The sequence below is a fragment of the Lycium ferocissimum genome, chromosome 4 (genome assembly GCF_029784015.1).
Source record: "Lycium ferocissimum isolate CSIRO_LF1 chromosome 4, AGI_CSIRO_Lferr_CH_V1, whole genome shotgun sequence".
Classification (NCBI taxonomy): domain Eukaryota; kingdom Viridiplantae; phylum Streptophyta; class Magnoliopsida; order Solanales; family Solanaceae; genus Lycium; species Lycium ferocissimum.
This window is the reverse complement of record NC_081345.1, coordinates 49,173,861-49,189,313: the sequence shown is the minus strand read 5'-3', so window position 1 is coordinate 49,189,313 and position 15,453 is coordinate 49,173,861. Positions and strand designations below refer to the sequence as shown.

General features: G+C 33.7%; 2 protein-coding genes across 2 annotated transcripts; one reads left to right on the top strand and one right to left on the bottom strand.

Moving 5' to 3' along the window:
• The first annotated feature begins 3,567 nt into the window (after positions 1–3,567).
• Positions 3,568–7,779, top strand: LOC132053421 (transcription factor VOZ1). Its single transcript, XM_059445451.1, has 4 exons — positions 3,568–3,860; positions 4,814–4,951; positions 6,127–6,646; positions 6,977–7,779. Exons 1-4 carry the CDS (start codon positions 3,633–3,635, stop codon positions 7,525–7,527), a joined length of 1,437 nt encoding a protein of 478 aa, XP_059301434.1. The 5' UTR covers positions 3,568–3,632; the 3' UTR covers positions 7,528–7,779.
• Positions 7,780–10,401: 2,622 nt separating this feature from the next.
• LOC132053423 (transcription elongation factor 1 homolog) lies at positions 10,402–15,205 on the bottom strand. The gene is made up of 5 exons (XM_059445453.1): positions 15,079–15,205; positions 12,024–12,147; positions 11,461–11,531; positions 10,995–11,016; positions 10,402–10,777 (listed from the first exon to the last, which is right to left on the bottom strand). Exons 2-5 carry the CDS (start codon positions 12,134–12,136, stop codon positions 10,705–10,707), a joined length of 279 nt encoding a protein of 92 aa, XP_059301436.1. The 5' UTR covers positions 12,137–12,147; positions 15,079–15,205; the 3' UTR covers positions 10,402–10,704.
• Between the last annotated feature and the right edge of the window lie 248 nt (positions 15,206–15,453).

The window sequence follows — 15,453 nt, the reverse complement described above, 5'->3', positions numbered from 1 at the left end:
ACACTACCGTTGACCTATTAATCAAATGTAAGATAAAGTTTGTTTTATCGAATGCTTTGTAAGATAGGACTGTCCTTTTTTAATTTATTTATTTATAATGCATTTCTCATCCTCAAACCAAACTGAAATAGTTTAAAGGCAAGCAGAGGCGAGATTTTTTAGTTATGACAAACCGAATCAAGTAAATTCATTTTATTTTTGATTTTTGTGCCACACATTTAAATTGTGATCATGCAACACAATTGTGGTGCAGCCAGATTGTTAATATCTTTTCATCCTTAATTAAAGTTTTCGATTTCGACTCTTCAAAATAAAAGAGCTTTCTGATAGGGAATGCCCTACTTAAAATTTAAATTAATCGAGTCAATAACTATTGAATATAGACTGCTTAAACGAGAAAATTGTAAAAACAAAACATCATAACGATTGGTCTTGAACTTTTATCCTCACTTAATAATTCTTTTAAAAAAAGATCTCAACTTTAAAAAATTCATTGCCTATCAGGCAAAATTTTAGTTAAACATAAGTTAGTTTTGTGTATGAGGCAAGAGTTTAATACATTTCAATAAGTTATAGTGATAGAAGGTAGTGTAATGTGTTGTTACCTATTTGGCAGAATTTTTCAACAACATTGACTTATTTTCTTATTATTATTTAGCCAATGATCAAATTCAATTATATTTTTCCAACAATAATTTAACAACATATATTTCAATTAAAAAAGTGTAGAATATTATTTTGTGAATTATAAAAATGACTCTTTATCAAGCGGAGAAAATAATTTTGAATAATTGAATAAAACAAATAACTTTTTTCAACATCATGATATATAGAATGAATATTAATAAATTTTATCCGTCTGTCATAACTTGTGAACACATGCAACTTTTACTATGAGTTAGAATTCACCGTCTCTGACCCAAATTTCTGCTTTATAAGGAAAACTAATTTACATCCAATGAACAACAAAAGTTTTATTTTCTAAAAGCAATAGTTATTTTTAAGAAAATTTATTAAGTGGAGTCAAAAGTTTAAAGACCTGTTTGGCCATCAAAATTATTCAGTTTTTTCCGGATTTTTTTTTCACTTTTTTCAAAAATTAGTGTTTGGTCATGAAAATTTCAAATACAACTTGAAGTTATATTTGGAATTTAAAAAATAAGAAAAACTTATTTTTCACAGCCAAAACCTTGTTCAAAAAGTACATTTCAACAAAAAAAAGTATTATTTGCAAAAACTATGCCCAACTCCAACTCCAACTCCAACTCTAAGCTCCCGTTTGGCCATAAGAATTATTCACTTTATTCCAAAATCAGCATTTGGCCATGAGAATTCCGAATACAACTTAAAGTTTTTAGTTTGCATGGCCAAACGCCTACTAAGACGGGTCGGTCATCCTTGAATCTTGAGGGTGGGGTATAAAAGGAAATTAAAAAGTGAAGAGCATATATTCCTCTTGGCTCATGCATAGACATCTGATTAATTTGCTTTTATTCAGTCTTTCTTTAGGTATCCATACATTTACATTTTTCCGGAACCGCTAACCAGTCTTCTTCTACTTGTATAAACCTCAAAATTCCAAAGAAAAATAGAAGAAGAAGAAGGACCCAACAACATTTCTATTATCTTATAAACTTACATTTCATTCGGTTCTTCGCTAACTTGGTATAACTCCCCATTTTTTTTTTTTTTTTGGTTTACTTCTCTTTGTACTGATTTATGGCCACTTGTCTAGCTTTAAATATTTAGAAATTTCAGTAGAATTTGATGCTTTTGATTTCGAAATTAGGGGATTTCAAGTTGTTTTTTTTTCCACTTCGAGATCGTTTAGTTTTGTTTTTTCTGCTTTATATATTCATCTGATGCTGCAAATTGCTTCTCATTTCGAAATTTGGGGATTTCGAGTTGTTGTTTCCACCTCGAGATCGTTTAGCTTTCTTGGGTTTTTAGTAGGATCGAGTTTTTTTTTTTTTTTTTTTTTTGGTTTTACATAGGGGTCAGGGGCGGATTTACATGGCGGTGAGGGTGTTACCCGAACACCCTCGTTAAAAAATTATAGTGAATTTTTTGTGTTTATGTACATATATTTACTTTTGAACACCCTGAACAAATGCAAAAGGTTAGATCAACCGGTTCAGCGTGTTCAAAATTGTCTCTAGCATCCTAGGTTCGATCCCCAGGGACAACATAGTTTTTTATATTTGGCTTTTGTGGTTTTTTTCGACCGCCACTTAGGAGGGGGGGGGGTCGAACCCTCACCAACAAGGTGATAGTTATCTCCTGTTAGGATCGAGTTGAATTGGTTACTTTGAGGTCTTACTTGGGTATAACCCCCTTTTGGTTCTTTTTTTTTTTTTTTATGGTTTACTTTTCAAATTTCTCATCTGTTTGTAATGTGATTCAGTGATTTATGGCGACTTCCCCATTTTTTTTCCATTTTTATTTGGCTTTATGTGTTCATGAATTTCAGTAGAATCTGATGCTACAACTTGCTTCTGATTTCGAAATTAGGGGGTTTTAATTTGGCGTTTCCACCTCGAGATCATTTTGCTTTGTTGGGTTTTTGTTAGGATCGAGTTTTATTTGGTATAACCCCATGTTTGGTCCCTTTTTTTGTTTAGTTTTTTGAGTTTTTCTTCTGTTTGTAATGTGATACGCTGTTTTGTGGCGACTTGCTACTTTTTTCCGTTTTTATTCTACATTAAATATTCATCTGATGCTGCATTTGCTTCTGATTCCGAAATTAGGGGATTTCAAATTGTTGTTATTTGTAGTCTATTTCAAGAACCTGGTGTAATTCCGAAATTAGGGGATTTCAAATTGTTGTTATTTGTAGTCTATTTCAAGAACCTGGTGTAATTTTGAGGTGTAATTTCTGTTATTTTTTGTATCTGGTATAATTTTTATGTTGCTACTTCTGGAATTTTGATCGTGTAGCGTTGTTGGGTTTTTAGCTGGATAGAGTTTTATTGGTTGTTTTGAGGTCTTACTTGGGTATAACCCCTTTTTGTTCCTATTTTTTTGTTTACTTTTCGATTTTTTATTCTCTTTATTGGAATGTGTATCACTGATTTATGGCGATTTGGGTACTCTTTTTTTTCCGTTTTATTCTGTTTTTTTCCTGCTTTATATATTCATCTGATGCTGCAATTTGGTTCTGATTCCGAAATTAGGGGATTTCAAGTTATTGTTTCCACCTCAAGATTGTTTAGCTTTCTTGGGTTTTTGTTATGATCGAGTTCTTTTGGTTGCTTTAAGGTCTTACTTGGGTACTCTTTCATTACTGATTTTGGGTTTCCTTGGAATAATTGGGCTCCTTTTTGGTTCTTGTGAATTGTGAGCAATAATTTGATTTTGATAAGAAATTAATGTTTGAATTTTAGTATTGCGTTTGATTATAACTTTTGGGTTTTGTGGGTTTTTCTTCTTTTTTATTTTTTTTGTAGCTTGAAGTTTTGGGTTTTTAACAGGAAATTTGTACTGGTATCTTGTTTGTTACTTTTGGCTTATGTGTGTTGCTGCGTATGTTATTCAAGAGAAATTGAAAATTTAATTGGGATGTATAGAGCTAAGTATATTTACTTGTTGGTTTTTGCAGGTGAGGAGTTGAGGGTATTCTTCTGTTTGATTGGATGAGGAAGGTTTCGAAGAGGGGTGCATGTAAGTCTGCATCGCACCAGCTCTTCAAGGACAGGGCAAAGAACCGTGTCGATGATCTGCAGGGTGTGTTAACTAATCTACAATCTGCAAGGAAGGAAAGCCGAACTTTTGATGTTGGGTTGCTTGAAGAGCAAGTCCACCAGATGCTGCGAGAATGGAAATCCGAGCTCAATGAACCATCCCCGGCTTCTTCTTTCCAGGCAAGAACAAACATTTGCGTCCCTTTTAGCTCTGAGCGCACCAAGAGGTTTTACAATTTTGTACCAGTCGATGGTGCGTTGTTGTTGTACCAGTCCATGCTGCGTGCCTTGCAGGAAAAAAAGGGCTAGTTACACATTTGGCTGGATGGCCAGAAATAATTACATTTGGTAGCCAATTTTACAAAAAGAATACATTTACTGGCTACTATTATTTGGTGGGCGGCTATTTATGTAAATTTCTCAAAAACAAAATGCATGTTACTGTGTCTCCTTATTTGTAAGCCTGTGTGTTTCATGGTGTTGTGTCTCGAAACATGCTTGAGCATGTGCCTATAGAAAGTTTAGGCATATAGCAAGTGCAGATCAGTCTGACTATGTTAGTCAAAAGACAGTATTTATGAGTATTATAGGCTCAAGATTCTGTTTAGTTAGGTCACTTATAAGATTTAATAGTATGTAAATGTATTCATATCCTCTGCATTGACATGATCAATACTACTATCGGAGTGAAACAATGGATCTAAAGAAGAAGAGGGGATAGACTGTATTAGTAACAAGCAAACCTTGTATATCTCCAAACATTTTGGAGATAAATATCAATTACAAGGTCTGAGACGACCCAGAAAGCACTTGATCATATCATGGATCTGATTTGGTCTTGAGTATTTACTTGTAAGAATGGAAATCTTTGTTTTGTAATGGATAGTTGCAACTCCGTAAAAAAGAATTCAGTCAATTTTTTCTTATATTGAACCATTTCTACATCACATATGTGTATGTATAAATACAGGTACCATATATATATATATGTTAGGTGAATTTATTTTTCCTATCTCCTTTGTGGCTGTTTCGTTAAAGTGAACATAATATTGTTGTAAGTAGGTTTTTGTCTTCGAGTATTGGTGGTGTAGAGGTATTCAAATATGTGTTTCACATTATGGGTGCATTTGCAGGGAGGAAGTCGTGTTTCATCATCAGCAGATATCTATAAACTGCTATTGGGTGAGGAAGAAGATGATGCCACCAGTGGATTAGCTGCACCTAAGCCTGAGCCTGATGCTCAAAAAGTTAGTGTTACGGGTTTTCAAGAGGTATTTTACTTGTAATTTCATCTTCTGATTGGTATCATCTTGTGACAGAGTGTTCTTTTTGTAGATTAGTTTGAGGATGACTTGATTGATGTTTGATGTTTACAACTGGTAATTACAAGGAGTTTGCTGCTTCTCTTTGGGAAACCTCCACGGTTGATAAACTTTATATATTAAATTAACGGGACCAGATAATTTCTTTGTTCTTGGATGCTTCTCCACATTGTTCTTTTCCCGTAGAATCATTTTTGGTTTGTAAACTAATACACCTTTTATTCAAATTTACTTCCATTTTTCCAGTCTGAAAAGTTTTGCTTCTTCAAAAATTCAAAAACTGATAACGGTTATATTATCTTAATGTTGACACGACAATTTAATGAACTGCCCTACTTGTGACAAGAATTCAACTACTCTAGTTCAATTTTAAATGACATGTTATCTGTGTTAGATGTCCCAAGTTGGTCGACATAATTCTACTAATAGTGTTATTTTTAATCTTTCATAAATTTCTGCTAATCAAATTTAAGCTTCATTATATTAAAGTTTTCTTCTACCACTAGTAACACTTGGAAATAGTCTTTTTTCAATTGTCCAAGAATGTTTTTATAAACAAACATAGGTTTTATAATTTCAATCATCCAAATATTCTATAAAATAAAATTAGATAGAATAACTTTGACTTTGGTTTCTCTATCAGCTATTACATTAGAAACTTTTTCCATCACTAGTAACACTTGGAAAAAATCACATTGACATCTTGTATCAGTGCCCTCTCAAACTTTTAACATAAATTAGAACGTGAGAGTACTGTTCTAAATTAATCTAAAAGTGAGTGCTATATACTTCCTTTGGCCTTTGGGGAGAGATGATGCTCTAATTTGGTTTGAAGTTCATGTCTGTCATGGCTCTTATCTTGCTTGAAGTTCTCTTACTCGATGCTTTACTCGGCCAATCTTTTGTGATCTTTTTCCTTAATCATTATCCTCTACTGCATGTTTCTCATTTATGTAAATAGCCTCCTGACCCTTCTTTATATAGTTCTTATATATCTCCTTTGTTGGTTGATTTCTAGCTAGTGAAGATTAGGCTTATTGCAATCTTTTGTTTTTCAGCTGGTTTAGCGTCCCTGTTAAGATGATCAATTAATTCTTACCTGTTAAGCAATTTGTTTGCTGTAGGGTTACAATGTAACTCAGGTGCTGCACGAGCAAGGTTTCCAGTTGGTTGATCAATGCAACAAAGGCTTGCCTCTAATGGTTAATAACGCAGGAGTTAACAATCTCGGCATTGCAACACAATTGGATTACCATTCTTTTGATTTGCATCAAGAATACGATCAGCAGTACTTACCTGGTTTTGATGCTTTAAATCTTTGTCTAGAGGATGCTATGCCTCCTATTCATATTAGTCCTCCTCCCTCTGCTTTCTTGGGGCCGAAATGTGCACTTTGGGATTGTCCTCGACCTGCGATGGGGTCCGACTGGTGTCAGAAGTCTCAAGACTACTGCAGTGACTATCATGCTTCTCTTGCACCTAACGAAGGCTATCCTGGGAGACCTCCAGTTGTTCGGCCAACGGGTATTGGCTTAAAGGATAATTTGCTTTTTCAAGCTCTTTGTGCAAAGGCACATGGAAAAGACGTTGGTGTTCCCGAGTGTGAGGGTGCTGCCACGGCAAAGTCCCCCTGGAATGCACCTGGTGAGAGAGCTCTGCATATATTTATTTCTGATTGGTGAATTCTCATGATGCTGGTTCAGATTCTTTTTGGGATAATTACATTTTTGGACCAGTCAAAAAAATAACAGCCAACAAATGTATAGGTTTTGTATATTAAGTATAAATATACATATAATATACGTAAATATACGTAAATATACATAATCAGTGTATATCTTTTGTTTGTTTTGGCTAGCCCCTGTAATTAATTTCGTTTGATGGGCCAAAAAAAAGCCCTAGTTTTTTTTTTTTTTGTGTTTTTATATTTACTTATAAAGTCTGATATGCGTTGGTTTGTTTATGCTTCTGCAGAGCTCTTTGATCTTAAGGTTGTTGAAGGTGAAACTATTAGGGAGTGGCTTTTCTTTGATAAGCCTCGAAGAGCATTTGAAAGTGGAAATAGGAAGCAGAGGTCATTACCCGACTATAATGGACGGGGTTGGCATGAGTCAAGGAAGCAAATGATGAATGAATTTGGAGGGCTGAAGAGATCCTACTACATGGATCCACAACCGATGAAAAATCTTGAATGGCATCTTTACGAGTATGAGATCAACAAGTATGATGCATGTGCCTTGTACAGATTGGAACTGAAACTTGTTGATGGAAAAAAAAGCCCCAAAGGGAAGTTAACCAATGTCTCAGTTGCTGATCTGCAAAAGCAAATGGGAAGACTGACTGCTGAATTTCCTTTGGACAATAAGCGAACCGTTAAGGGCAGAGCAAAGGCCAATATGAAAAATGTGGGAAACATTCATGCTGCACCGGTTCCAATTGTTCCAACTTGTGAAGGGTATGATTATGGGACCACCGATCCGTACGATTATCTTGTAGACGATCTGGATGGCTACTTCGTAACATAATTATATTCATTCGATTATGCTCAAGAGGCGTTCTGCCTTTGTATTATACACCAGTTTCATCTTAGACTCGAACATTCGGTGGTAGATGTGTTACCCGGGTTCTGTTTATTTATCAGTCGGGGTCAACCGGATGCCTCCTGTTTCCGTGGGCTTATGGTCAATGCTTCATTGTCATCTGAGACGCGGTCCTATCTAACTATGGAGCAATTTAACTGCATGAAAATGAAAACCTGTTTACTTCTTTGCGAATTACATACTTTGGTGCCAAGTCGACGCTAAATGTATTTATGTTATAGTGTCGGATTTGGTGACCACATGTAAGGTCATTTTCTTCAAGGTCTGCTACTGTTTTATATGTGTAATGGGTGCCATTGTAGTTATGATTTAGTAGGATGGATAATGTCACATGCATGGTTCGAGGTTCTGTTTGGTGTACAACATTCCCCATCAGGCAATCAGATACTATCTCTGACAACCCTATAAGCACCTTTACATAAAAGATAGGTTCTTGTGTAACTTCTTTCTACATGTTTGACCCATGAGATGCAGTGAGCTATCCAATATGTAAGCTGATAAGAGATAATAAGTACTCGGTGGAATAATCAAGGTGTGAGGAAATTGGTTTAGATATGTCCACCTATTTTGTGTTGAGGCAATGCTAATGACAAGGCCAAGACGATTTGCAAACGAAAAGAGTATGAAAGGACCAAAAAATTTAATGGAGGCAAAGTTGAGCAATTTCAAATAATATACATAGATAATTTGGACCTGTTCATTTCTAGAAATGAAAGAGATGTCTTTCTTACTCAGAAAAATGAAAGGAAAGAGTCGTAGTGTACTTAAAACAAAATAACTTTTAGTAAATGGTGAATGACATCGCTCTTTCTCTTAGTTGTTTTAAGGAAAATGGGATTTTCTATACTATTTGTAGACATATAATGGGTTTAATGCTATTAACCTTAAAGATCGAACCCAAAGCTTAAATTCGGGTTCGCCTATGAGGAAATGAATTGTCTGACTTTTAGCTCAGTATGATGGTGCTGAATTGATGGAAGCTGAAATATCTTCTTTGACTCACATTCTCTTCCTAGAGGCTAGAGATCCTTGCAATATGGATAAAGGCTCAATTGCCTACTTTCAGGACCAGGCAAACAAAAATGCAAGACACTCTTCTTTTCATGAATAGTTTAGTCACTTATCTTAACTGTAGAGAGAAGATTTTCTACCTAGGTAATCTAGTATAGACTACACAACATTATCCTTTATGCAATATCATCTTCAAATTTTTGAGAAGGTTGGTACATATCACCCTCCGTTATATTTACCTTTTGGATATTAATATACGAGCTAAGGGACAAAGCCTAACCTCTAGCACTCCAGGTTACTGTAGCCTGGATGATGGTTTTCTTTAAAAAGATGGTGAATGACTCGTTTTTCTGTTCTACAGATAATGATGGGTACATTTTAAGATGGCGTTTGAACTAGAAAATAATTAGGTTTTGATTATTTTATCTCCTGAAAACAATGTTGATGTCTAGATATGAATTATAAGCTTATCCATCTAGATTTGATTATAAGCTTATCTATCTTGAATGACAATTTGTGTAGCTTTATAACCATGTTAAGCATAACAAGAGTTTGATTTTTGCCTAAATCTTGGTCCTTTGCATAGAACTTTGGCAGTGCATCTAAGTATATCCTCATGAGGCCTTTTTAAATCTACTAGTCACTATAAATGTGCGTTGCACATTATTTCCCGTCAATCCCAGTCATCATAAGAAAATGTTAGATAATATTATCCTTAATTACATTACATTTGTTTTTTTAGGCAAAATGATGTTACTACATATAAGATTGTATATTCATATATTTATTTCGTACAAATATGATATGGAAAAGCATTAAGACTTGAGGGCAATTTGAAATTTTCATCCCTAAAAGAACTTAAAATTCGTAAAGAAAAAGCTATGTGGTGCCCAATTTAGAATAGATTAAAATGGCGAGAATATATATTTCAATACAATAAGAAAAGGACAAATCTATTTAGAGAAAAATTATATGACAACACTTAGGAAGGTTTAATTTCGGACTTTAACTCTGAGTATTAGACAAACGTAATTAATATTACAATTTAATCCAGTATAGGATTGCTTCTTTTAATATAACAAGGAAAGAGGACCGAAGTAAGAGTTAGTTTCTATTTAAAACTCCACCTCTAGCAAAGTATGCCTCTTTTTACCGAAATAGCCCATCAATTTAATATAAATAAGAGTCTAAAAGTCGTTCAATATTTAAAGGATATTTTGGTTAACCAACATTTATATTCATGCTTTTATAATAACGTAGATAACAGAAACCAGACCAACCAACTATCAAGCCTCTAATACTGCTAATTGCTAAATGACTCAACTTGATTCTTGATTTCAAATTCTTTCAGGATCTTAATAAATTTTAGTTGCAAAAGAAAATTTTCACCCACCTAGTCGTTACCATTTGCTGCTGCGAAAATTTCACCCACCTAGTTGTAACCGTCGCAGCTCTGTACTCAATGTATAGCAAGTATATCATGTATACACACTGATTATACACCGATTATACTAGTAGCTTCCTAAAAAATAAAATCAGGATTACTTTTTTTTGTAGGCTTTGTTGGGCAGCTGAGGAGTGTAAAAATCCTTTTTTTTTTTTTTTTTTTTTCACTTTTGGAGGGGAAGGTTGTACAAAGTTGAAGAGGATCTCCCTAATATAAACAACAAAATGTGGATTCTTGATCAAAAGACACATTATGTTGTTACATTTGTGGCACTCATTGCTTTGGAAAAGGTATACCTTTCAGATATGCTTTAAGATGGAACAAAATAATGCAACACTTACTTAGGCAGAAATGAATCTACTTGACATTAGGTAATTACGTCGTTAAGCCATTTTCATAGAAACGGCTATACTTGCAGAAGCAGAATATAAACAAGATAGGTTCTGCATCTATTTCAAACTATTTGAACACAAAAAGCCTCTTAAATGGAGCTATTTATGGGACTCCACGAGGACTTGATAAGTTTAGGTTCTTCTGAGACAGTGAGACAGCGGAATTATTGCCAAAACTGAAGACAAAGCTTAAGGCAGCTTTTCAAACATTTCTGGCTACTCTAACCATCTGCACAGTCCTTAAGTAGTTCATTAGGATCTATAAGAAACATCTTCCTCTTCGTAGTTGTTGACTCGTTCACACTCGTCGATCCATTCACTGTATCTGTAAGTTACCAACAAAGGAACACGAGGTAAGCAAAGAGGAAAGACACCAGAAGTGGATTTGGAATTTGCAGTAAATGTATCCGAATTTAGTATAAATATATATACTTCTTAAATTGTTCAACTATAGAGTAATATATTAGTATTGTGGGCTGCCACACACTTATTATACTATATCCACCCCTGAAGAAATCAACGGCAAGGTTAGGTGCACTTACATATCAATGGGCTCCGTTAGTGCTGCAACGAGAAAAAAAGAAAGAAAAAAAAAAGAGGAATTGTTAGCCTACCCAATACAAATTTAAAACATCAATTGAATGTTCAATATGTTAGGAAGTTGACTTCCCGAGCAGGTCCTAAATGAGATATTAAACGTAAGACAAATGCAAGCCAAGGACAGAATCTTTTGCCAACAAAAACTCGGCACAAGCGGATGCAATGCAGTCTTATCAGACAGGGGACAGATTCTTTCGAATCACATTCTGTTATGTAAACTAGAAAATACTCTTCATTGAACACATCGATAAAGATCACTCTTCTAAGTTAGTCCCATTTCCTCTGACTACTTTTTCATAGTAGGTCACAAGTTATGCAATATATTTTAATCATCTAATCAAATGTCATAACTAAACATGAGCGTAGAAAAATTAATAGATATACTAGAAACCTAAAGTATAGATATACCTGTGACAGTGGTGCTGAAGCTCTCTTGGCAGATCCTGCAATTTGCCTCGCCAATCAAGTTTTTCATATCACTGAATAACAGGAAAGACAAAATTGTCAATAAGATTGAGCCAAAAGCAATTACATGCTAAATTAATAGCGGACCAAGAATGAGAAGCAATCCATTTTTTTTCATGATGAGTTGAAATTTTTTAAACACACCGATGGATGCAAACTGAACACTTCCATGTAAAAACAAGGAGGAATGGCACGTGTAAAGGTGGCTGACAAAACTTATTCCACTCCTATTTATTGATTTTTTGGCTGGTGGAAGAAGGGGGAGGGGGATGATATAAATGGGATGATTACATTTTTGCACCGTTCTAAAACATAATAGCCGGCAAATGTATATGTTTTGTATATTCAACATAAATATACATAAAAATACATACCATATACGTAATCAGTGTACAGGTTTTGTACATTTCGGCTAGCACCCCTAATTAATTTAGACCGACGGGCCAAAATGAAAAAATCCAATATAATTCAGCAGGAACTTCCTAAAGGACTGTTTTATAACTTACATGCGACATTCCACACTGGTGCCATGGCTACAGAAAGGACAGCTGAAAACAGTATCAAGTTTGTCCATCCTCTTCTTTGGAGGTGGCTTTGACTTTGACTTCCTCTTCCCCATAGCTCAACTTACTGTAAAGTGCAAGAAAAAACACAAGTCAGAAAACATTAGTACATAAAAGCTAATTTTTAATAGGGAGTCTGAGTACTTAGCTGTTCTATAACCAATGTTAATTAATTCCATTTTGACCGATGAAAACCATGATCTTTTAAGTTACTATTATTCATCGCACCAACTTATCAGCAATTAACAAATCAATGCCTAGACTGATACTAAAGTAGTGCCAAAGTTTGCAAGGAATTAGTTATATGTCCAGAGTGAAAACCATGATCTTTTAAGTTACTATAATTCATTAAACCAAGATATCAGCAGATAACAAATCAATGCCTAGAATACTAAAGTAGTGCCAAATTCTGCAAGGAACTAGTTAATATATCCAGAATGATTTTAATGAATCTAGAAAACATTTTTGTGGTTTTGCTTTCCCCCTCCAAGGGAGCATGATGACAAGTTCAGCACAGAGTTCTAAATGTAAGCATAGTTTGCTCCATAATCACTGAATGCAAGTCTACAGCAAGAGTACATGAGACCTTGAAGAACATTCAGCATTTCAAAGACCCTACAACAAGGACATTCAAGAAAAGTGCAATAAGAACCTCAAATTGTTGGGCCCTCTTTTGAAACCTTGTCAGCATCAGGGGCGCATTCACATGGAGGGGGAAGGGTTCACCTGAACTCATATTCCTCTCTCTAAAGCATGTTTAACCCTACTATTTTTTTTAAGTATACTTATAATTTACATGTGTGAACCCAAGCACAAAAGAGCACTTTGGTGAAGCGGTAGTGTGAGTGTACCGTTACTTTTCTAGGTCAGGGGTTCGATTCCCAGTTGCCCTCTTCCTTTTTATAATAAATGTTACCCTTCTCTTATTTAGTCAGACGTTTCTGTTTCTTTCGTTCTTCCCTTTTCTTTCTCGGTTACCATGTTTTGTCTCTTTTTTTGTCCTTTTCTGTTTGAGTCATCATTTAAGTTACAAAATCCCCCAAAAGAAACAAAATACTCATTCTCAAACACCCTTTCCCTATTGGTCTTCAACGAGCTCTCCATCGACTCTCGACATGATTTTTCAATCAAATCATGCCGCAAAGGCTTTAAGAACAAATGTCACACTTCTTCCCCAATTTCTTTTTCGGGAACTCGGTTTCCAACTTGATAGTTCATTTTCCATGCTAAAAAATGTTATAGCAAGTTTCTCAAGTTGAAGGGAATTAAGAATCTTGCTAAAATAATGGTAGGGACAAAATTGGATCAGAATTGGTCATTTACTTATGAAATTGACTTTAATTTTACATGTTGCTACCACAAGCGTCGAAACAACATTCTCATCAATGAAGTACATAAAAAGATTTGTGTAATAGGATGAATGATGATGAATGGTTGTTTAATTTGCTATGCATAGAGCGTAAGGTATTTAAATATGAAAATAATGATGCTACTATTTATATGAAAACTCGACGATGACAATCGTAAAATGAATGCTACTCTTTGTTGTAATAGTATCAAATATCGTTTGCTTGCTCGTCAACTTGTTTTTACGTAAATTTATATAATCAAACCAAACGTCTATCTTTACAGTTACCAGTTTCAGGAAAAAAGAAGAAAAAAAAACTAAACATCTATCTCAAAGGTAATGATGGACCCATCCTTACGAAATCCTTTAATTAAGTCAGATACCAAAAAAAAAAAAAAAGCTTTTGGAAACCAAACCGGCACATAAAACTACAAGCATCTGCACAGAAGTAAAAAAAAATAAATTGATTTTTGGGAAAATTAAATGCAACAATAAGCTAAATGAAAAGAATTTCAAAGCACCCAACAAGTAACAGTCTTTTCTGAGCAATTTACAGCTGAAAATCGATCATCGGTGCTTCATAAAACAGAAATAAATCAACAGATTTTCCAAGAAAGGATTTATTAGAGATAAAAGGCCACATTTTAACAACATCAAAAGGTTAATCAAACATATCAATCAACAGATTTTCAAAGAAAAGATTAATGACCGATAAAAGGATACTTTTTAATAACATCAAAAGCTTAATCAAACCTAGCAATCAACAGTTTTTCCAAGAAAAGATTTATTACAGATAAAAGGGTACTTTTTAATAACATCAAAAGGTTAATCAAACATATCAATAAACAGATTTTCAAAGAAAAGATTTATTACAGATAAAAGGGTACCATTTAATAACATAAAAAAGGTTAATCAAACAACAGATTTTCAAAGAAAAGATTTATTACGGATAAAAGGGTACCATTTAATAACATAAAAAAGGTTAATCAAACAACAGATTTTCAAAGAAAAGATTTATTACAGATAAAAGGGTACCATTTAATAACATAAAAAAGGTTAATCAAACAACAGATTTTCAAAGAAAAGATTTATTACAGATAAAAGGGTACCACTTAATAACATAAAAAAGGTTAATCAAACAACAGATTTTCAAAGAAAAGATTTATTACAGATAAAAGGGTACCACTTAATAACATAAAAAAGGTTAATCAAACAACAGATTTTCAAAGAAAAGATTTATTACAGATAAAAGGGTACCATTTAACAACATAAAAAGGTTAATCAAACATATCAAACAACAGATTTTCAAAGAAAAGATTTACTACAGATAAAAGGGTACCATTAAACAACATAAAAAGGTTAATCAAACATATCAAACAACAGATTTTCAAAGAAAATATTCATTACAGATAAAAGGGTACTTTATAATATTATCAAAAGGTTAATAAAATCTATCAATCAACAGTTTTTCAAAGAAAAAATTTATTACAGATAAAAGGGTACTTTATAACATTATCAAAAGGTTAATCAAACCTATCAATCAACAGATCCAGATTTTCTATACACATATATGCTAGATCAACAAAATCAATCAATTATATGCAAATCAAGAACATAGAGAAAATTTAAAAATCGTAAGAGAAAAGATACCTGAAAATCAAAATCGCCTTCTTTTTTTAATCTGCAAGACAAAAAACTGAATCTTTAATTTAAAAAAATAAAAATCATATAGAGGATTGAAATAAAAATTTAATAAAAAGGGGTTGCAGAGAAAAGGGAAATTACCGCTGTTGACCTCTAAAGAAGCAAAAAGGCAGCCATCAATTTTGTGGCATTTTATCACAAACAGAATTTATTTATACATTTTCATTTTGGCTTTTTTTTTTTTTTCCTTTTTTGTTGAAAGAAAGTGTATAACAGAAATTAGCCGGAGAGTATAAATGGTATAAGGAAGAGTAATAATTGAAACATGATAATTGGTTCTAGTTTCTTTCAATCTTAATTGCGAAAAGGAAAAAAAAAGAA

Coding starts and splice junctions, on each gene's coding strand:
- LOC132053421 (XM_059445451.1), top strand. CDS start 3,633: ATGAGGAAGGTTTCGAAGAGGGGTGCATGTAAGTCTGCATCGCACCAG. Junction 3,861..4,813: donor CCCCGGCTTCTTCTTTCCAG/GCAAGAACAAAC, acceptor GTGCATTTGCAG/GGAGGAAGTCGTGTTTCATC. Junction 4,952..6,126: donor GTGTTACGGGTTTTCAAGAG/GTATTTTACTTG, acceptor TGTTTGCTGTAG/GGTTACAATGTAACTCAGGT.
- LOC132053423 (XM_059445453.1), bottom strand. CDS start 12,136: ATGGGGAAGAGGAAGTCAAAGTCAAAGCCACCTCCAAAGAAGAGGATG. Junction 11,532..12,023: donor ACCAGTGTGGAATGTCGCAT/GTAAGTTATAAA, acceptor CCTGTTATTCAG/TGATATGAAAAACTTGATTG. Junction 10,778..10,994: donor CTAACGGAGCCCATTGATAT/GTAAGTGCACCT, acceptor GGTAACTTACAG/ATACAGTGAATGGATCGACG.